This window comes from Lutra lutra, chromosome 7 (assembly GCF_902655055.1).
Source record: "Lutra lutra chromosome 7, mLutLut1.2, whole genome shotgun sequence".
Classification (NCBI taxonomy): domain Eukaryota; kingdom Metazoa; phylum Chordata; class Mammalia; order Carnivora; family Mustelidae; genus Lutra; species Lutra lutra.
In genome coordinates this window covers 113,797,517-113,815,741 of record NC_062284.1, presented here as the reverse complement: position 1 = coordinate 113,815,741, position 18,225 = coordinate 113,797,517, and the positions used below count along the sequence as shown (strand labels likewise).

The following is an 18,225-nucleotide window of genomic DNA, read 5'->3' as shown; positions in this document are numbered from 1 at the left end:
TTTTGGATTTAAAAAGCTAAGTAGAGGCTGCTAAATTAAACAGGGACAAGCCAAAAATGGCATAAACTGTCTCACCAACACACTTCTATTTTCCAGTCCCTTTAATATTCAATTAAGTCTAGTACTCAATCAATTAAGGGGGGTTAGGTTTAATCTTTTAAGTATTTAAATAGCTATTCTTAGGAATAATCAATAAAATAAATCTAGTACCTCAAGTTTCCTAAGAGATCCAATCTATAAAACATACCCAAAGTAACTCAAGACTTTCTACACCCTGGCTAATGTAGCTGTAACTTCAAACCATGTGTTATCTATGAAAATTATTTACCTTACTTATTTACCTTTAGATTCATATACCTTTTAAACAATTAGCTCTTAAACATAAAAATGATGGAAATGTAGAAAAATCACTCTAATTGTGTTTAATCAGATCCCTATTCATTATAAAGAGCTGAAGCTCTAGGTGGCACCTAGTGAATATGTTAATGGAAAAGAAATCAAAAGTTGGGCAGTGATACTCAAAATGACTAAAGCAGCAGCATCTTTAAAAATAAAACAGAACAAAAAATTTTACCACCCTGAATTACAAACTCAGGGCAAGCAGCTTAGTAGACCAACAAGGACCAGTGTGATAAAATTCTCCCTCATACCATATATTGTCCCCAGTCTCAAGTTGGTAAAAGGCACACATCCTATGTAATTTTAAAATTTGCATTTTAAGGCTTTTTTCCCCTAAGAGTCAACTTTAACTGTGGTTAAAATTATTTTCTCTACACCCTCCTTTTGAAAGGATCCGCTGTATAGATCCTTTGGTCACCTGCCCTTATATTTCTCATCTAGACTAAAATGAAAGTAATAGAATTAGGGTCTTCGTAATCATAATGCTTTTTAACTGGTGACAAGAAGGAAGAAGCCTATAGTTAAATATCCCAGAAATTTATTTAATTTTTGCTTGATACATTTTATGTAGAAAGGTTGAGGCTATTTGCTTTGGGTGCCCCTGATAAATCTCAGGGAGGCACTGAACTACAAAGGGGTGCCAATCTGGAGACATCAGAAATGGAAACCACAAGCCCAATTTTATGACTGTTAAAGATTTGTCTCTAGTGAAGTTAGGCCCACTCGCTTAAACTGCTGAATGTTGGAGCTCCTGTGTGAAAACAGCTGACTTTTAGGAGGGCATGTCATGTTTTGGTCTGTCAGAACATTTAAATACTTGGAAATAAAAAATATTCAGCTTTGAAGTTTTCAATACTGGAAAACTTTCAAGTCTAGGGTTTACAGCCAGGAAGGGCTGCTTTGTGTTCCTTAAAATGGACTGTTTCCCACAAAGTTAATCTTCGGCTTTGGCTTCCATTTCTTCTGCATCATCGTCTCCATCCACTTCTGCGTTCTCTCTTTCAAGCCTCTCAAGCTGCCTTGCAAGTTCGGTCTCATCCGTATCTGTGACCACTTTAGGCTGTGGAAACAGAGGCATAATTTCAAAGTGAGGCAGTTCAACAGTATACAAATTCCATTTCAACACTATTACTGCCTAGTATTTTAATAACTTTTTTTTTAATTTAAAGATTTTATTTATCTATTTGACAGAGATCACAAGTAGGCAGAAAGGCTGGCAGAGAGAGGGGGAGGAAGCAGGCTCCCTGCTGAGCAGAGAGCCCGATACGGGGCTCGGTCCTATTTAATAACTCTTAAAGAAACACTTGTCCTTCTAACAACTCTGCCATATCTGTTCATTTCTGAGTGCTACTGTATCAATAAATTCCATTAGATAAGTAATGGGAGAAATGTGTAAGAGTAACACAATATAGGAAAAAAAATACGTGTGTAGTAAAACAGTATATTTTTGTTATTTCTATAAACCAAAACTCAAAAAATATGAAAATAATCTCAGTGGCTCTATCTTTCAAACCCACAAGATGTCTTGTAAAAATGCATCTTCTGGATTCAAAATAAATTATTATTTCTTTCCAAATAGGTTTCATTTTTGTTGAGATGAGGAAAATACAGACTAATGTTGTTTCTAATCCTGAGATCAAATTTCAAGCCTGCCAATTCAATTCTGACAGTAACTGATCACTCATTTTTGTTAGCTATTTTTTTCTCTTTGGCAGGGGGATAAACCTAACACCATCAGTGCCGTTAGTCCTGAATAACCACTGCATGACAGTTCTCATTGACTTATAAAAAGCCCTTTTAGGACCCTCTGAGTCAATGATTATTTTAGGCTTAGAATTATAATCTTATATGTATCTTTTTGAAAGGCAGTGATTAAAGTATTTTAGAATGCAAATCTAAAGATGATTTAAATTTATCTATCTAAAATTATCTATCTATCTATCTAAAGTAATCTCTAACCCCAACATAGGGTTTGAACTCACAACCCTGAGATCAAGAGTTGCATGCTCTACCGACAGAGCCAGGCAGGTGCCCCTAAATTTCTTATAAATATTTTAAGGAAAAGGAAGACACACTATAGATCTTACCTCCATTTGAACATTGAAGACACCCCTCTTTTCCTCAATCTTTTCTTTAATAACAGCCATAGCTTGATTGAGAACAGAGAGGCCTTCTGTTCTCTCCAGAGTTGTTGTAGTCATCACATATCGAGGAGGAGCTATTAGATTAATCTAAGGAAGAAGACAAAAATTTAATTATGGACATACCGACACAAAACTATTACGATGTTTACGAACTCTTTTGTGCTCTGCTGCCTTAACAAATCACCCCAAAACTTAATTTCCAATCCTGTAAGTCAGCAATTTGGGGGTGGTCTGTTAAGGTAGCAAAAGCTAATTGATACAGTGATGAAATCCGGTATCAACAGTCCACTGCAATGCCAAATACGTAGAATTATGACTTCCAGGTGTCTTTGGTAGCTAAAATAACTGTAGCCATCATCAGCATAATGGATAATTTGCTTCTAAAACAGACAAAAATTCTTATTTGGTTCTAAACTAAACTGATGGAACAAAATCCAAGAGATTCTGAATAACAACCATCTGGTTAATGATACAACTTAAAAGATTCAGATCAAACTCCTAAAAGATGTGTGTGAATACGAGAGAATATGTTACCCTTTTCAAGGTCCTAGGAACGTGATGGACATAGGAGCTCTTTAAGTTTAGCACAGCTGGCCCTCTGGCACCAAACACCAATCAAAATCTTTAGCTACTGTGACATCAGCAGTAGCATCCCTTAGACAACATCACCGAGAACCATTTTTCGTTAACACTTGTTATGAAATATGATCACAAAAAGAATCTGATTTGGTTTAGGCTGGTAGCAGGGAGAGAGAAAATGGACTACTCACCTTGATGGGCATGGTTTCTGTAGAACAATTCAAACCTGCTCTCAAGGCTTCCTTTACGGCATCGATGCCTTCATAACCATAACAAGCCACTTCAATATCTGAAATTACAGAAATTCAAAAACTTATACCAAAACGGCTTAAAAGAAATCCGAGATGTGGCAGACACACTGGTATTCAAATAATTATCAAAGTTTTTATCACCCTTTCACAATTAGAAATCTACCCCAACTATTAACTTTCTTAACTATAAATTAGCTGAGTATGCAGTGAAATTCTATCTTCTCTTCCACATTGAGCCCCTGAATGACGAAATTACAAAAAAACAGAAATCTAATAAACATTTTTATTTCTGGCTATGTCTGGGTTAAAATTATGATTCTAACCTCTCCGTGACTCACTTCCTTATCACTGCAAATTGTTTAGAACAGTTTAGAAATTGCACACCACTCTGGCCCAGTGGTTCCACTTTTAGGAGCCTGCCTAATAGAACACTTACACAGATAGGTAAGTGTCTATGTTGTAAGTCTGCTAATTTGTAGAGTTTTTTTTTTTTTTTTTAATAGTGAAAAAAATAGTAGAACCTAAATGTTCACCAAGAAAGGACTGGTTTATTGCTTTATGAATATTACACCTTGTCATTAAAAAGATTGAGAAAAAGTCCCATGTTGTGCATGGAAAGACCACCATGATAAACTCAGTAGAAAAAGCTAGCTGAGGAAAATTTTACATAGTATGATGTAATCATTGTAAAAGCAAAAAAATTATGTCTGAATGTAAACAGCATATATTCCTATACAGTATATGTGCCTAAGAAAAATGTCTGAAGAATATACCCAAAGCTGTATTAACAGTGGTTAATCCAGAGGCACAAAAGGACAATACTGCACTTTGCCATCTCCTTAAAAAAAAAAAAAGGGCTGGGGTGCTTGGGTGGCTCAGTCAGTTAAGAGTCTGCCTTCAGCTAGGTCATGATCTCAGGGTCCTGGGATTGAGCCCTGTGTTAGGCTCTCTGCTCAGCAGAGTCTCCTTCTCCCTCTCTCTCCCTCTCAAATACATAAATAAAATCTTAAAAAAAAAGAAAAAGGACTAACTTAAGGTTAGCTAAATGCATACATGACAGTTTTCACTTGTGTCAACATATACATTTATTTTATTTTATGATGGTTCAGAAGAAGCAAAAAAAATTTCTTAAACTTTTCTTTTTTTTTTTTTTAAAGATTTTATTTATTTGACAGAGAGATCACAAGTAGACTGAGAGGCAGGCAGAGAGAGAGAGAGAGAGAGAGAGAGAGAGAAGCAGGCTCCCTGCTGAGCAAAGAGCCCGATGCGGGAATCAATCCCAGGACCCTGAGGTCATGACCTGAGCCGAAGGCAGCAGCTTAACCCACTGAGCCACCCAGGCGCCCCTAAACTTTTCTTCAAGAAATAGAAACAGAAACACTTGCAGATGCTAATGCAACAACATATTCTTTGGTAACACCCATTATTTAACAGCTTTTTGGTTCATGCAAAATATTTTAAACATCATTTAAAAAAAAATCACTTACCTGCTCGAATTTTGACAGCTTGTGGTGTCAAACGCCTATTAATATTGTTAATAAGTACTCCCCGTTCATCTTCATTCAGATCTAAACTATCCAAAATAGATGGGTCTCTAATTAAAGCAAAAAAAAACCATACACAGACACAAAAACACAAAAGGCCAAGGTTACTTTACAGATAACTGTGACACCAAACACAATACCATTTAATAATGTTTAAGAGCCCAGGCTTTAGGGTCAGAACGGAGTTCAAATCTTAGCTTTACACTTCATTAGCTATGTGTTTTGGGGACTTCCCAGACCTCAGTTTCCAAACTATAAAATGAGGATGAAAACTATACATTTCACTGGTTGTGGTACTAAATGAGAATGCAGGCAAAGCACTTGGCACTACTATGACAAAAAGAAAACACCCAGCTAGTATCTGAAGAAAAATTTTGGAGATCTAGCTAAAGCAAGGAATTAAAAAATGTCTAATATACCGGACATCCCACTATAATTAAACATTTCCTTGTACTTAGTCCCTGCTTCAAAGAGCTTGAAAAGAACTAAAACATACAAGTAAATTTAAGATAAAAGTACATCCTTGGAAGTCAGGAGAGGAGGTATTACTTTCAGTTAGTGGGCTCAGGAAGGGCTGCTCTGACTGAAGTGGCATTTCATCTGAGTGCCACAAGACCGGGCAGGGTCTCAGTCACCAGCATGCTTGTGGAACATGAACAAATGAAAAAAATTGAAATAATGACTAAAAGAAGCAAAGATAGCATTGTTTTAAGAAATCTGTACAGTATTAAAACAGAAATGGCCTATCGGGCCTAAAAAGCGGGGTTAGGGAATGAAACGTGAAAGAATTTGGGTGGAGGGAACTTTCACTCAGCTAATACTGCTTACAAAATATAACAAGACAAACCACCAGAAAATGAGAAGAGATGAACAGAAGTTTCACAGAGGAAACAGTAAACCTATGAAAAGCTGTTAACTCCACCAACAACCAGTAAAATGCAAACCAAAAACAAGGTACTCTTCTACATCCATCAGTTTGACAAAAGGGAAATAATCTGAGATATACACCAAATGCTGGTAAGGATGAAGAGAAACAGGAATGCTTATACAACTACTAGAGGAAATACAAATTGTAGAACCAATCTGGAGAATATTTTGGCAAAACCGAGTAAATTTAAAGATGCATATATTCAATCCTATGACCCAGCAACTCTACTGCTATTTATATACCTTAGAAACTCCCAAATGTACACGGAGACATGTACATGGATATTCATAATAGCATGGTTGAAAAAAATGGGAAAAAAATGGGGGGGGGGGGAAGATAACCTATTATCTCTTAATAGGGAAACAAAGCATAGTCCTACAATGAAATACACTACATAGAAATTAGTATGAAGTAGGTACGCATCTATCACTTTGGAGAATCCTGTTCTTAACAGCCTTACAAGTAGGGGCACCTGGGTGGCTCAGTGGGTTAAAGCCTCTGCCTTCGGCTTAGGTCATGATCCCGGGGTCCTGGGATCGAGCCCCACATCGGGCTCTCTGCTCAGCGGGGAGCCTGCTTCCTCCTCTCTCTCTCTGCCTGCCTCTCTGCCTACTTGTGATCTCTGTCAAATAAAATAAATAAAATCTTTAAAAAAACAAAAACAAAACCAAAAAAAACCCAGCCTTACAAGTAAAACTATAAGGTACAGAAAGCTACAACGATGGAATAAATTCCCTTTTTTTTAAAGTTTAAACAGAGTAATACAAAAATGATTCTATATATACTTTGTAGGTACATATATGCAATAAATCTGCAGAAATGTAAATAATAATGGTGCATACTAATTGCAGAATAGTAATTACCAATGATAACTAGTTATGATAATAGTTACCAATGATGAGTGAAGGGAATGGGTTGGGAAGGGTAAAACACTGTTTCCAACTATCTCAAAAATTTTAGTTATTAAAAAAAAAATACGAAGGACATGTGGCGAAGAATTATCATTAGTTAAACGTGGACAGTCACTGCATGGCTGATGAAGCAAAAGAATGTTAAGGAAAAGGGAAAAAAAGTATGGCACTGCTGAGCGGTAATGGAAGGGGAGATGGAGGTGGAAGTGAGGGAGCTGAGCCCAGGCTGGAGGATGACAGCACAAGGGACGGAAGGCATGCAGGGCTGAAGTCACAGAGGACAGAAATATAAAGCAGCGCTTAATGGTTAACAGCATAAACTCCAGATGGGAGCCAGTGTCTAGGTTTGATTGGGGCTTTTCCATTTGCTAATTCTGTGCATGTGGAGAAAACATTTAATCTCTGCCTCAATTTCCTCATCTCTAAGACATGGATAATAACCTCACTTATACCATGCGCTGCTTTGGGAAATCTGTAAATGTTTGTTCTTATAATTATTGTTAGTCTTACCTTTCTCACAATGTGGTATGAAAAAAAAGTCACATGGTGGGTGGGTGGGTGGGAACTGGAAAGGATTTGGACCCCCAAATGAGCCAGCTTGCTGGAGGCTCTATCAGTCCCAGGTCCACCCGGCCATTCTGAGAGCTGAGGGGACCAATATCCTTCGGCAGCACCAAGGCTGGAAGTAACCTCAGTGTAGTGGAGAGGCTGCGTGGGGAGCATTAACAGTTGGGAAGGAGTAGGATGAGCAGACGGAGAGACAGTTAAGTCCAAAGAACTGAAGGAGTCCAACTATTTTAAAAAGAGAGGACATAGTGCTTCCTAGAGGAAGCAGAGAGAAGGTATACTCTGGTTTTAATGTAAATGGGAGAAATTGGAGCGTATTTTTATGCTGATGGAGCAAAATCAACAAAAAGAAAGGCTGAAGTCACCGAAGAGGGAATGAGGAGGGCATGACAGATAACCCTGGAGAAGTAGCTGCGCACAGGTGGTAAGATTAGTCTGAGAGCAGTAAGGATACGAATTCAGCATGGCAGGAGGCAGGAGGTAATGACAGATGGGAGAGAAGGCCGCTGAGACAGTGGAGGGAGTAGAGATTTTGGGCAATGGCTTCTATTTTCTTTATAAAACCGGTAGACAGCGAGGGAAAGGGGAGTGGGTATCTGGTAGAGTGTGTGTAAAAGCTCTAAAACAGCCACTCTAAGAACGGGAGGAAGAACTGACAAAGAGCAGAGAGAACGTGAGGCAGCAGTGAAGGTGCAGCTGAGGTTGGAGACCATGACGAATATGCAGTGGCACCGACCTGCAAGACTCTCGGTTTTTCCTAGCAGCACCCCGCATTCTACAAGTGCAGAGAAGGCAGGAACATCGATCCAAGGCTGGATGTAACAGAAGGAAAAACAGGGCAAAAGCTCATGATATTGGCAAGAAAGTTGCTGAAATGATGGACCACGGTATGTCTATGCTGAGTCAGAAAGAGAAGGCAGAAAAGGGTGAAAAAACACGGAGGACGAAAAAGGATTGGAATCAGAGTCTGGCCTAAGAATTAACACAGAGCAGGACTAACTATGAGGGAGCTGGAGAGACAGGACTGTCTGTGGTAAAAGAACAGAATATACGAATTCAAGGTTTTAGAAGAGCACAAATTCTAAGACTCAGGGTGAGCCCATATGGAAACTGGCTAGAGCGGCATGGGCTGAAGGTCTAAGGAACTGAGGTAAAGAAAACAAGGTACAGTTGTAGATGAGACATCTACAGTGATCCTGAAGTTAGCTAGGAAAATAATAAAACCAGGAGGGGAAAACGTGAGACAAAACCATATGGTTCATGAAAACTAAGGTGTACACAATTATATATGCTTGGCTATATAGGATTGGCCCACATTATGGGCCTTTTACATGGAAATATTTTTATCTAAATTTGGCAAGGATGTAATATGTGGGTGTTGTGCTATTATTACATGTCAGGCTCTCAACTTGTGTGCTAGACCCAACAGCTGTGATCTCAAGGTAGAACCAGAGCCAAGAAGGTGTTCTTACGAGACTGCATGCTTAAATGCATCATAGGCACCGTATCCAGGTCTCTTGTATTTGTCATCAAAGACCCAGGCAGTCCTCTGGAACAGGCTCTCCAGCTGCTCGTCCTTGGTGTACTCTAACACCTCAGCAACATGACGAAGAATGCTGTAAACCTGGAAACAAAATGAAGAGTTCAACAATTCAAAGATAAGAGATCTTAAAAAAAAAAAAAAGGTATTTTTACATTTCAGTAGACAGTATATAAAACAAATTTTTGGTTACACTACAGTAATTCCTCAACAACAAAGGGTTAACACGCAACAAGTTCTTTTTTCATAGAGAAATATTCGCTTTCCTATAACACTTAAGTGGGTTTAACAAGTACAAAAGTAGGACACTAAGTACAAAACTTAGTGTCCTAAGACCTAGATCAAGTTGACTTAGGGACCAATCAACCTCTCTAAATTTGTTTCCTCTTCTGGAAAAGGGAAATACCAGTATCTCTCCTTTTTACTGCAGAGAGATCAAACCTATCCCAATTATAACTGGAAAACATTATGCAAATGAATAAAATTTGTATGTTATACAAAACTTTTGTTATACAAGTATAAGCTATTACTATGACTACTCCACATGAAAGCATGGAACAGGATTGAGATTTAGTACTTTTTTTGCTTTGTTATAATTTAGAAGTTATCCTTCAATGTGCCTATCCCCTACTCACTGCTGCCAAACTCTTTCATTTCCTAAAAATGAAAAGGCGTAAGAAAGAGAAAGGGTATAAAAAAAGAGGTTTTCACATTACACATGAACGTTGAGTGAGAAAAGGAACTAACGTTGGCTATTTCATTCCGTCACCTTATCATCCTGATAAGATCTCCTAACATGCTCATTTTATAATATCTTAAGGGGGCAAAACAAAGTGACAGTTTCCTAGAGAAAAGCTTCTCAAACTTGGTAGGACTTGAGGAGCCTGCATTAAGTAGTCAGGAAATGTCAGTGCTATTGGCTACATTCTGAGTGGCAAGGTCCTCAGTTTATTAATAAGGGATTTCACTGATAGTTTTCTTTTTTAAAAAGATTTTATTTCTTTATTTGACAGAGATCACAAGTAGGCAGAGAGGCAGGCAGAGAGAGAGAGGGAAGCAGGCTCCCTGCTGAGCAGAGAGCCCGATGCGGGGCTCGATCCCAGAACCCTGAGATCATGACGGAGCCGAAGGCAGAGGCTTTAACCCACTGAGCCACCCAGGTGCCCCCTGATAGTGTTTTCTAATGTGTAAACCACACTGCAGTAGTAGTAAACACATCAGTAAAACAAAGGGAAAAATTTGGGTAATGATCTTTTGCCTTTTAGATTTTTATTCTTTTAACTAGGGTTAATTAAGATTTCAAAAATATTCTCTTCATTTAAACACTATTTTCCTGGCATTTTATCCTGAGGACAGAAACACACGAGAGAGATGAAAATATAAAGAAAACAGACACAATGGAAACATTGCCATTAAGAACCAAAGATCTAGAGAATGAAGGATAATCTAAATAGAACCAGAGAAGAAAAAACTACAGACAGAATATGAAAAACGAAAAAATAGCTGTTCTTGCTTCATTAATGATTACTGTACAGAAGTAGGAGATTACAGCCAAAATAAGAAAATGAAACAGAAAGAACCCTAATAAACTAGGAGTAAAAAAAAATAGTAACAGGCCCCCCTGCCTTGCTTTCCTGGATTCACATTTTATAAACCCTTGCTTATTCTTAACATACAACAGCTGGTTGTCCCTGTTACTCTTATCCCAGGATGGGGTTGAAAGTCAAGAACTGCATGTTATGATTAAGTCAAATCAACTGAAATCACCCACAGTTAAGTTAAATAACTTAAAAACATTATCGTCTGGTATACTCATTTTAGAATATTAGACGATAAGCAATGCCTTAAGGTAGTACTACCATGAGGTTAAAAACACTGAAGTCATAACTCTTTGGAAACTAAGTCTTCAACTTATCCTATATTAACTCCTAATTGTAAATGGAATTACAGGTACAGAAAATCCAGTTTTAATTTTCTCCCAAGAATATTACATGTTCATTATTTATTAAATAGTAGACTAATTCCACACAAAAATTAAACTTACAGTTTTTGATTTGGTGAATTTATCTTCACATTTGATTGCTTCCTCTGGAGAAACTCTTCTTTTTGACAAATCAATATATCCTATACAAGAAAATTTTGGAAAAAAATCATCTGTGCCCAAGTGCTAGCTTACCACTGTGATACATTTTTGCATCAGATTGTTTGGTTGGCATACCTACACTCATTCCCCACTAAAATCAAATCAATAAAAACTGCATGAGAAGATGAGAGATTTTTGTTTTCAGAAATGCATCTGTATCATTGTATATTTTCTATCACTTCATTGAAGGGAACTAACAATTTCAATTACCCAAATGAAAGCTAGTCAAAGGATTCTGTACTTGTCTTTTTGGCATCTATTCATCAAAGGGTCAACTATGTTCTATATATTTTCTGTATTCTCCTTCTGATGCTCTTTCTGCCTCCTGACCAAAACTGGTGCTTCCTCCTCATGATGGCCCTGCATGGGCATGGTGTGGCCATAGAATCTGCCTCACCATATTGTCTGTCACCTCCATAAATTAAAATCCCAGGGGTACAAAATGAGACAAGCACGTAAATGTATTTTAAAGAATTCAGGAAGGAAAAATGGTCTCTTACATTTCCTTACATATTTCCCAGGTCAGGCATCACACCTCAAGGGCCTGCATAACTTCCTTTACCACTTCTTATAATGCAGATTAAGTAATAAATCCTCTTAGTTTCTATTTACCTGAAAATGTCTTCATTTCTGATTTTCACTGTTGAAGATTATCTTTAAAAATTATAGAATTCTGGGCTGAAAATTCTTCTCTTTCAGTGCTTTAAAGATGTCATTCAATGCTCAGGCAGCCATTATTTTCAGTAAGAATACCATACTAAGAGTAATTTGTATTATTCTTCCCCTGTGAATCATGAATCATTTTCCTCTGGCTACTTTCAAGATTTTCTTGATCTCTGTTTCTCAATAATGTGCCTAAATATGGTCTTTTTTTTTTTTTTTTAAAGAGTTTATTTGTGAGAGAGCGAGCGAGTGAGCGCGCATGCACACAAGCAGGCAGAGTGGCAGGCAGAGGCAGAGAGAAAAGCAGGCTCCCTGCTGAGCAAGGAGCCTGATGCAGGCCTCAATCCCAGGACCCCGGGATCATGACCTGAGCTGAAGGCAGTGGCTTAACCGACTGAGCTACCCAGGCGTCCCCTTAGATGTGGTCTTATCAGTATTTATCCTGCTTGAGGTTTGCTAAGCTTCTCCAGTTTGTCAAATATGGGAAACTTTGGTCAGTATTTCCTCAAATATATTTTCTCCCCTTTCTCTCTCTTCTCTTGGAATAGAGCTTTTAATATTTGAAAAGTTGCTTTTTCCCTGCTCTGTTCTTCAGACTCGTTCTTTTAAATTAACTACCTGCAAGCCTGACTTGAGCTTTCTGCCATCTTTAGCCTGCTGTTAGCCCATTTGGTGAGATTTTTTGATATTATACTTTTAATTTTAGAATTTATATTTAGTTTTTTGTGAGAGTTTCTAATGTCTCTACTGAGATTTCATTTTGTTCATTCATTACAAGCTTATTTTCCTAATATCCTTGAGCAGTTGCAACATCTGCTTTAAAATCCTTATTTGCTAACTCCAATATTAAGGTCACCTCTAGGTCAATCTCCATTGGTTGCTTTTTCTGTTCCGTATGGGTCATACTTTCCTGTTTCCTCAAATGTCTAGCAATTTTGGACACTGAATGAATATTCACAGAACATGAACATCCTAATAATCAAAGAGACAGAGAATATTGGGTTTTGGGTATGTGTTTGCAGTATATTCCATTTTTCAAAACTTATATAAAATATTCCTAAAATCCATTTACCTTTGCCCTTTTTCCATGTTCTTCCAATAATCTGATTACAAATTTAGCTTTAAATCAAGAAAAAAGTATCTTTTTTTTTTTTTTTTTTTTGAAAAGTAGGGCTCTATACCCAGCATGGAGCCCATGGGGCTTGAACTCACAACCCTGAGAACAAGACCTGAACTGAGATCAAGAGCCAGACTCCTAACCGACTGAGTAACTCAAGCGCCCCTCAATAAAAAAGCATCTTACAAATAAAGGAACTAATACTCTGGTTTACTTATCTGTCTCTTCTGAGTTTAGCCATAATGAGTCAACTATCAATATTCTGGTAACCTCTGGGGATAAAAGTCAAGTTACCTGATGCAAACTAGCCCTAGGATGTGCTAATTAAACCACTACATACAAGAGGTCTTGCTTAGATGGGTCATGGCATCCTTCTCTAACAACTTTGTATGTAAAAAAAAGTTTAAGTATAAAGGGAGATGTTTTTGTTCTGCTTCTATAGCAGTCAGCAATTTACAAAAAAAAAAAAAAAAAGTAAAATAAACCATTTTAAATCTGAAATTTGTATTTTAGATATTTTTATCACTTACCTTTTTCTTTGTCCACTCTAATGACAACCACACATTCATTCCTGCCAATTCTGATCAGTTTGTTTATAGAACGGATACGCCTTCGGGACAACTCACTAAGAAGAATCATGCCTTCAATATTGTTGTATTCCAGCAAGCTGACATAGGCCCCCATTTCAGCAATGGACCTTACATTCACCATCACTACATCTTCCACCTCAGGAAATTTGTGTTGATAAAATCTACAACTTAGACCCGGCATTCTGCATTTTAAACAAAAGAATTAAATGAGTACTCAGTTAAGGTCAAAATAAAGAAATGTCAATCAATTTTCCTATCTTGTCACTGCAAGAAATGATTAGTCTTCTCATCTCTTTAAAGTTCTTAAATGGTACCAGAAAACAGATGGATATTCAGGAATCAAGCTTTTTTACTTTGCTCCACATTTTTTTAAGGCCTGGGTGATTCTCTGACATCAGTTTTAGAGGAATCATAAAAAATAATGACCATCTATAAAGTACTTTGAGGCCTAAGGATTAAAGGTACACCTCAAGAGTAAAATACTATTTTAATACAACCACCTTAAGAAATAACAAATGAAGGTAAGCATCACTGCTACTATAAACCTATCAGTAAAAATAAAGCTACTCATTCTCTGAGTCGGCTAAGACAATATACTACCACCCACTATATAAAGGGAAGAATCTTCCGACTATATGAACCATAGTCCTAATCATATATCAAGTAATATACTCTATCATTTTAGCCAAAATTACAGTATCATATGTTAAGACAAAACCTAAAAATTTACTAGTCACAAAAACTATTCAATATAACTAAATAAATACTTTTCTTTTATTGAACAGGTATACCCAATCTTGAGAAAACCTTTATGGAACTCCATTACAATAAAGTTCGAGAGTCTCAAACTCCAAGCATTAAGTATAATTAAAGCAATTCCCTTTGATCTACCCAACCTACACTTAGTGCCACTCCTTTTATGTCCCACAAGACTGAAATCATACCATGCACAGAAGTATATATGTATATATTTTAAAAATTTTATTTATTTGACAGACAGAGATTACAAGTAGGTGGAGAGGCAGGCAGAGAGAGAGGAGGAAGCAGGCTCCCCTTGGAGCAGAGAGCCCGATGTGGGGATTGATCCCAGGACCCTGGGATTATGACCTGAGCCGAAGGCAGAGGCTTTAAACCACTGAGCCACCCAGGTGCCCCCACAGAAGTATATTTTTAAAAGAAAGCTATAAAACTAATCATAGCTGATGATTTTCACATTTTCATACTAACCTTAACTAATTTACTATTGTCAAGGTTCAGAAAATAGGTGGGGACAGCACCTAAAGGCCTATGAAAATGTGTGAAAATTTGTTTACTTATTTTATTTCTTTTTAGAGAGAGAGAGAGAGAGAGAGAGAGAGAGAGAGAAAGACAGTGAGCAAGTAGGGCAGAAGGAGAATCTTAAGCAGGTTCCACACTTAGCAAGAGCCTGATGTGGGGCTCTATCTCACAATACTGAGATCATGACCTGAGCCAAAAATCAAGAGCTGGGTGCTTAATTAACCGAGTGAGCCACGAAGGTGCCCCAGTTTTTTTCTTATTAATTAATTGGGAATAAGGCTGCCATTACTTGATCTTAAAGACAGAACATCCATGCCCCAGCTCAGAACCCCAGAGTTCTGGGGCAGTGCAGTTGGGAACTGTTAACTGAATCCACAAGTATCTTCACAGTGGCTTCCCACTGATTTTACATCTTTCTACTACCTACATGGTCCTACATGATCTGGCCACTGCCTCTCTCCCTAGTGCTCTCCATTTTATAGTTGAAGAAACAGAAACCCAGGCCAAGTAACTTGTTTTGTCACATACCGCTAACAAGTGGTAAGTCAGAATCTGAACCTACGAAGCTTGGATCCATAGTCTGTGCTCTTATTCACCAGCCTGTATTTTCACTCAATATTACCGGCAAATATATTAGAAAGAAACATCTTTTTTAAAAAAAGTTACATTAATATATTCAGTACTAAAGCAGATACCAGAGATCAATGCAAGCTTTTAATACTAATCTATCCTGTTTAACAAAAAGAAAAAAAGCAGCATATTAATAACAGTGGCAGAAATGCATTTCTGTGTAGCTTGACAAAATAGGGATTTAGCAAATAAAGAGAAGTAGATGTTCAATGGCCAGAATTACCCACCAAGAAACAGCTGAGCTGGTTGTTTCATTCTTCAACAAAGCTTTATTTATTTATTTTTTTACTTTTCTTTCTTTTGGACAACTGTATGTAAAGCAATAAAGTCTGAGGGCTAGAAGTTTCAAACTGGGTATCAAAATAAATGGTGTCACAGAAATGTGTGAAAACAGTTTTAAAAGATTTAACATGGGCTAACCATATTCACTTACCAGGTTTATTCAAATAGTAAAGCTGAATAATTCTGGAGAAGCTAGACTTAATTTGGTGATTAAAGAACACAGGCAATAGTGAAAAAGAATCCCAGCAGGAGGTATGAATACTACCACCTTAAGAGGTACCAATCTCTTGACTTTATACAGGGTACAAAAAGAACACAGCCAAAGGTATGTTATTTAATGCAGAAAGTAACCAGTAAGTACACAATAGCTCTAGACATGGATCCCAGCCTTTGCTCTACTTACTAGCTGTGATTGCTTGGGAAATGCATTCCCATTAAACTGTAGTTTCTAGCCTGTGTCATGGACCTCACAGGTTTGTGGAGTGTTATCAAATGAGACATATATGTAAAAATTTGGAAGTGTAATTTGCTATACAAATATGACATTAAAAGGCAAAAAGATACTATTTCCATTTGGTAACTTAATTTGTTAAACAGTAATTTGTGCAATATCTGTGTACTAAGCACTACTGACAGAGAAGAGATAAAGACAGCTAGCAAGTAGGGCAGAGGGAGAATCGAATCTTAAGCAGGCTCCTTTCTTACCTAAGGAAGTTAAGGACAGAGTGGGAAACAAACCAGTAAGTAAATAATAGCGGTATAAAGTACTATGAAAGCAGTATAAAGTACTATGAAAGCAATCGATTAAAAGGGAACCAAAGAACAGAAATATTAACTGTCTTTCTCAAGGATAAATGCTTAGTACTAGGACAGGAACTAAAACCAAGTCTTCTGATATTAAACCCAGAACACCTTTAACCCACAGAGCCTCAGTAGGTCAGAGTACTACAATATGGTATGTGTTCTTTGGTACAAAAGAATCGTCTTTCAAAATATACTCAACTCCAAGCTAATTTCAAATACCCTGCATTGTCAGTAATTTTGCCCAGTCAAATGGTAGACAGAACTCCTTTCTCACACCAGTGCATGGTCAAGTAACCATAATCCAGGAAGTCCACACTCCTCTCCAAAGTTAAGTGTGTTATGTGACAGAGACAACTCTTGATAATTCTAACTGGCTCTAATGCTTATCGGTAACGTTCTCGGAACATTAGTTTGTAGTATAGGAGTGCTACGCAAATAAGCTTTTAGACTATTTCACTGTAGTTGAAATAGAAGCACCAATCTCTACAAGTATTACTGTGTGTTTTTTCAAAATCCTAGGAGAATCATTATCTGTCAACTGGGCATCAGATCGACTCAAAATAGGCAGTAAAGCTCTATATAATTCACGAACTATTGAAAGACACATAATCACAAGTTTTTTTCCTTGATAACTTCAACTGCGAGATTTCTCCGCTACACCTTTTCTCCAAAAAACAACGTTTCTTGACTAATGATAATTAAAGTAGCCAAGTTTGGGGGATAATAGGGGCTTCAGGCTGAATACCAATTTAACTCCCAAATTCCCTTATCTTTCTCTCAGTGGTGCTGAAATACGGAAAACCGATACTAACAATAGTGAACTCTTCAACAATATGTTTTAGTTTCGATGCAAGGGATGACTCATTCTATAAAGATGCACAAGTCAAGCGATACGGTAATATGAACGCCAAATAGAAAAAAATAAATTATCGGACAAACTACTCTTGGATCCTTTTAACCCAGCTCTTGTCAACACTGCGGCCCACCCCAATGGTCCCTTCAAATGTCTGGTCTGGTCCCACTGAGAGATAGTATTTGGTGGGGTGGATGGGGGGAAAAAAAAAGCCATGTAGTGGTGGGATTCTCAGGCCCAGAAAAAGCAAAGTGCTCAGCGTCCTGGGGCGGGGGTGTCACAGCGTTTTCCCGAGGCCGCCCCCATCTCAAAGTGTCCTCACTTAGAGCATAACGGAAAGGCTGTACGGTCACTTGGCCCACTTTGCTTCACCAGATTCCTCCGCTCGTACAATGACACCGCTGTAACACGGAAGACCCACCCGGCGGCGCCGGGTGGTGTCGGACACTTCCCGCGCAGGAACGGGAAAGGGAGGGGTGTTAGCCCAGGGCCTACCCTCTCTCGACCACCCAAATCACTGGACACAACCAAAGTGAGTTCCTGAGGAAACCGATCTGGGGGACTAGTCACCTGAGGTATGTATCTGAAACCCGCGCCGGGATCCCGTGCCGTGCTCTTTAATCGCAGAGAACAGACAGTCCAGCCACAGCAGCGGCCGATCCTCCTCAGCGTGCGCTTGGTTCTACCCCACCGCGCATGCGGAACCACCTCGCATCACGCAAGCGCCAACAGAAGAGGTCCCTCTTCCTCACTGACCATAGAGTCTAGGTCCTCCGGAAGGAAAAAAAAGACCAAAGGAGGACCCGAAAAGTACGCTTTCTCGATAGCTATCGTTTTCGTTAAGTAAGTTTCAAGGCGCAGGGAGGAGGTGAACTGACTCCTTGTCCTTGAAGAATTAATTCTCTCTCGAAGCTTCAGCCAACCATGAGGTGGCGCTGTAACCAAAGATGGAAAAGTGAAAGAAGAAAAGGCGTGTACTCTTCTCTCCTGTTCTTTCACCCC

General features: G+C 38.2%; 1 protein-coding gene across 1 annotated transcript; it reads right to left on the bottom strand.

Annotated features, from left to right (window-relative positions):
• Positions 1-920: 920 nt before the first annotated feature.
• EIF2S1 (eukaryotic translation initiation factor 2 subunit alpha) lies at positions 921-18,175 on the bottom strand. The gene is made up of 8 exons (XM_047738428.1): positions 17,794-18,175; positions 13,317-13,558; positions 10,908-10,987; positions 8,796-8,947; positions 4,861-4,967; positions 3,314-3,411; positions 2,487-2,630; positions 921-1,459 (listed from the first exon to the last, which is right to left on the bottom strand). The coding sequence occupies exons 2-8, from the start codon at positions 13,555-13,557 to the stop codon at positions 1,334-1,336; spliced, it is 948 nt and encodes a 315-aa protein (XP_047594384.1). The 5' UTR covers position 13,558; positions 17,794-18,175; the 3' UTR covers positions 921-1,333.
• Positions 18,176-18,225: the final 50 nt, after the last annotated feature.

What these genes read in the sequence shown, in the direction of transcription:
- EIF2S1 (XM_047738428.1), bottom strand. Translation starts at nt 13,557, where the DNA reads ATGCCGGGTCTAAGTTGTAGATTTTATCAACACAAATTTCCTGAGGTG. An exon ending in TAGAGTGGACAAAGAAAAAG is followed by an intron (nt 10,988 to 13,316) that starts GTAAGTGATAAA and finishes TTTCTTGTATAG; the next exon opens with GATATATTGATTTGTCAAAA. An exon ending in CAGAAACCATGCCCATCAAG is followed by an intron (nt 2,631 to 3,313) that starts GTGAGTAGTCCA and finishes CTTCTTCCTTAG; the next exon opens with ATTAATCTAATAGCTCCTCC.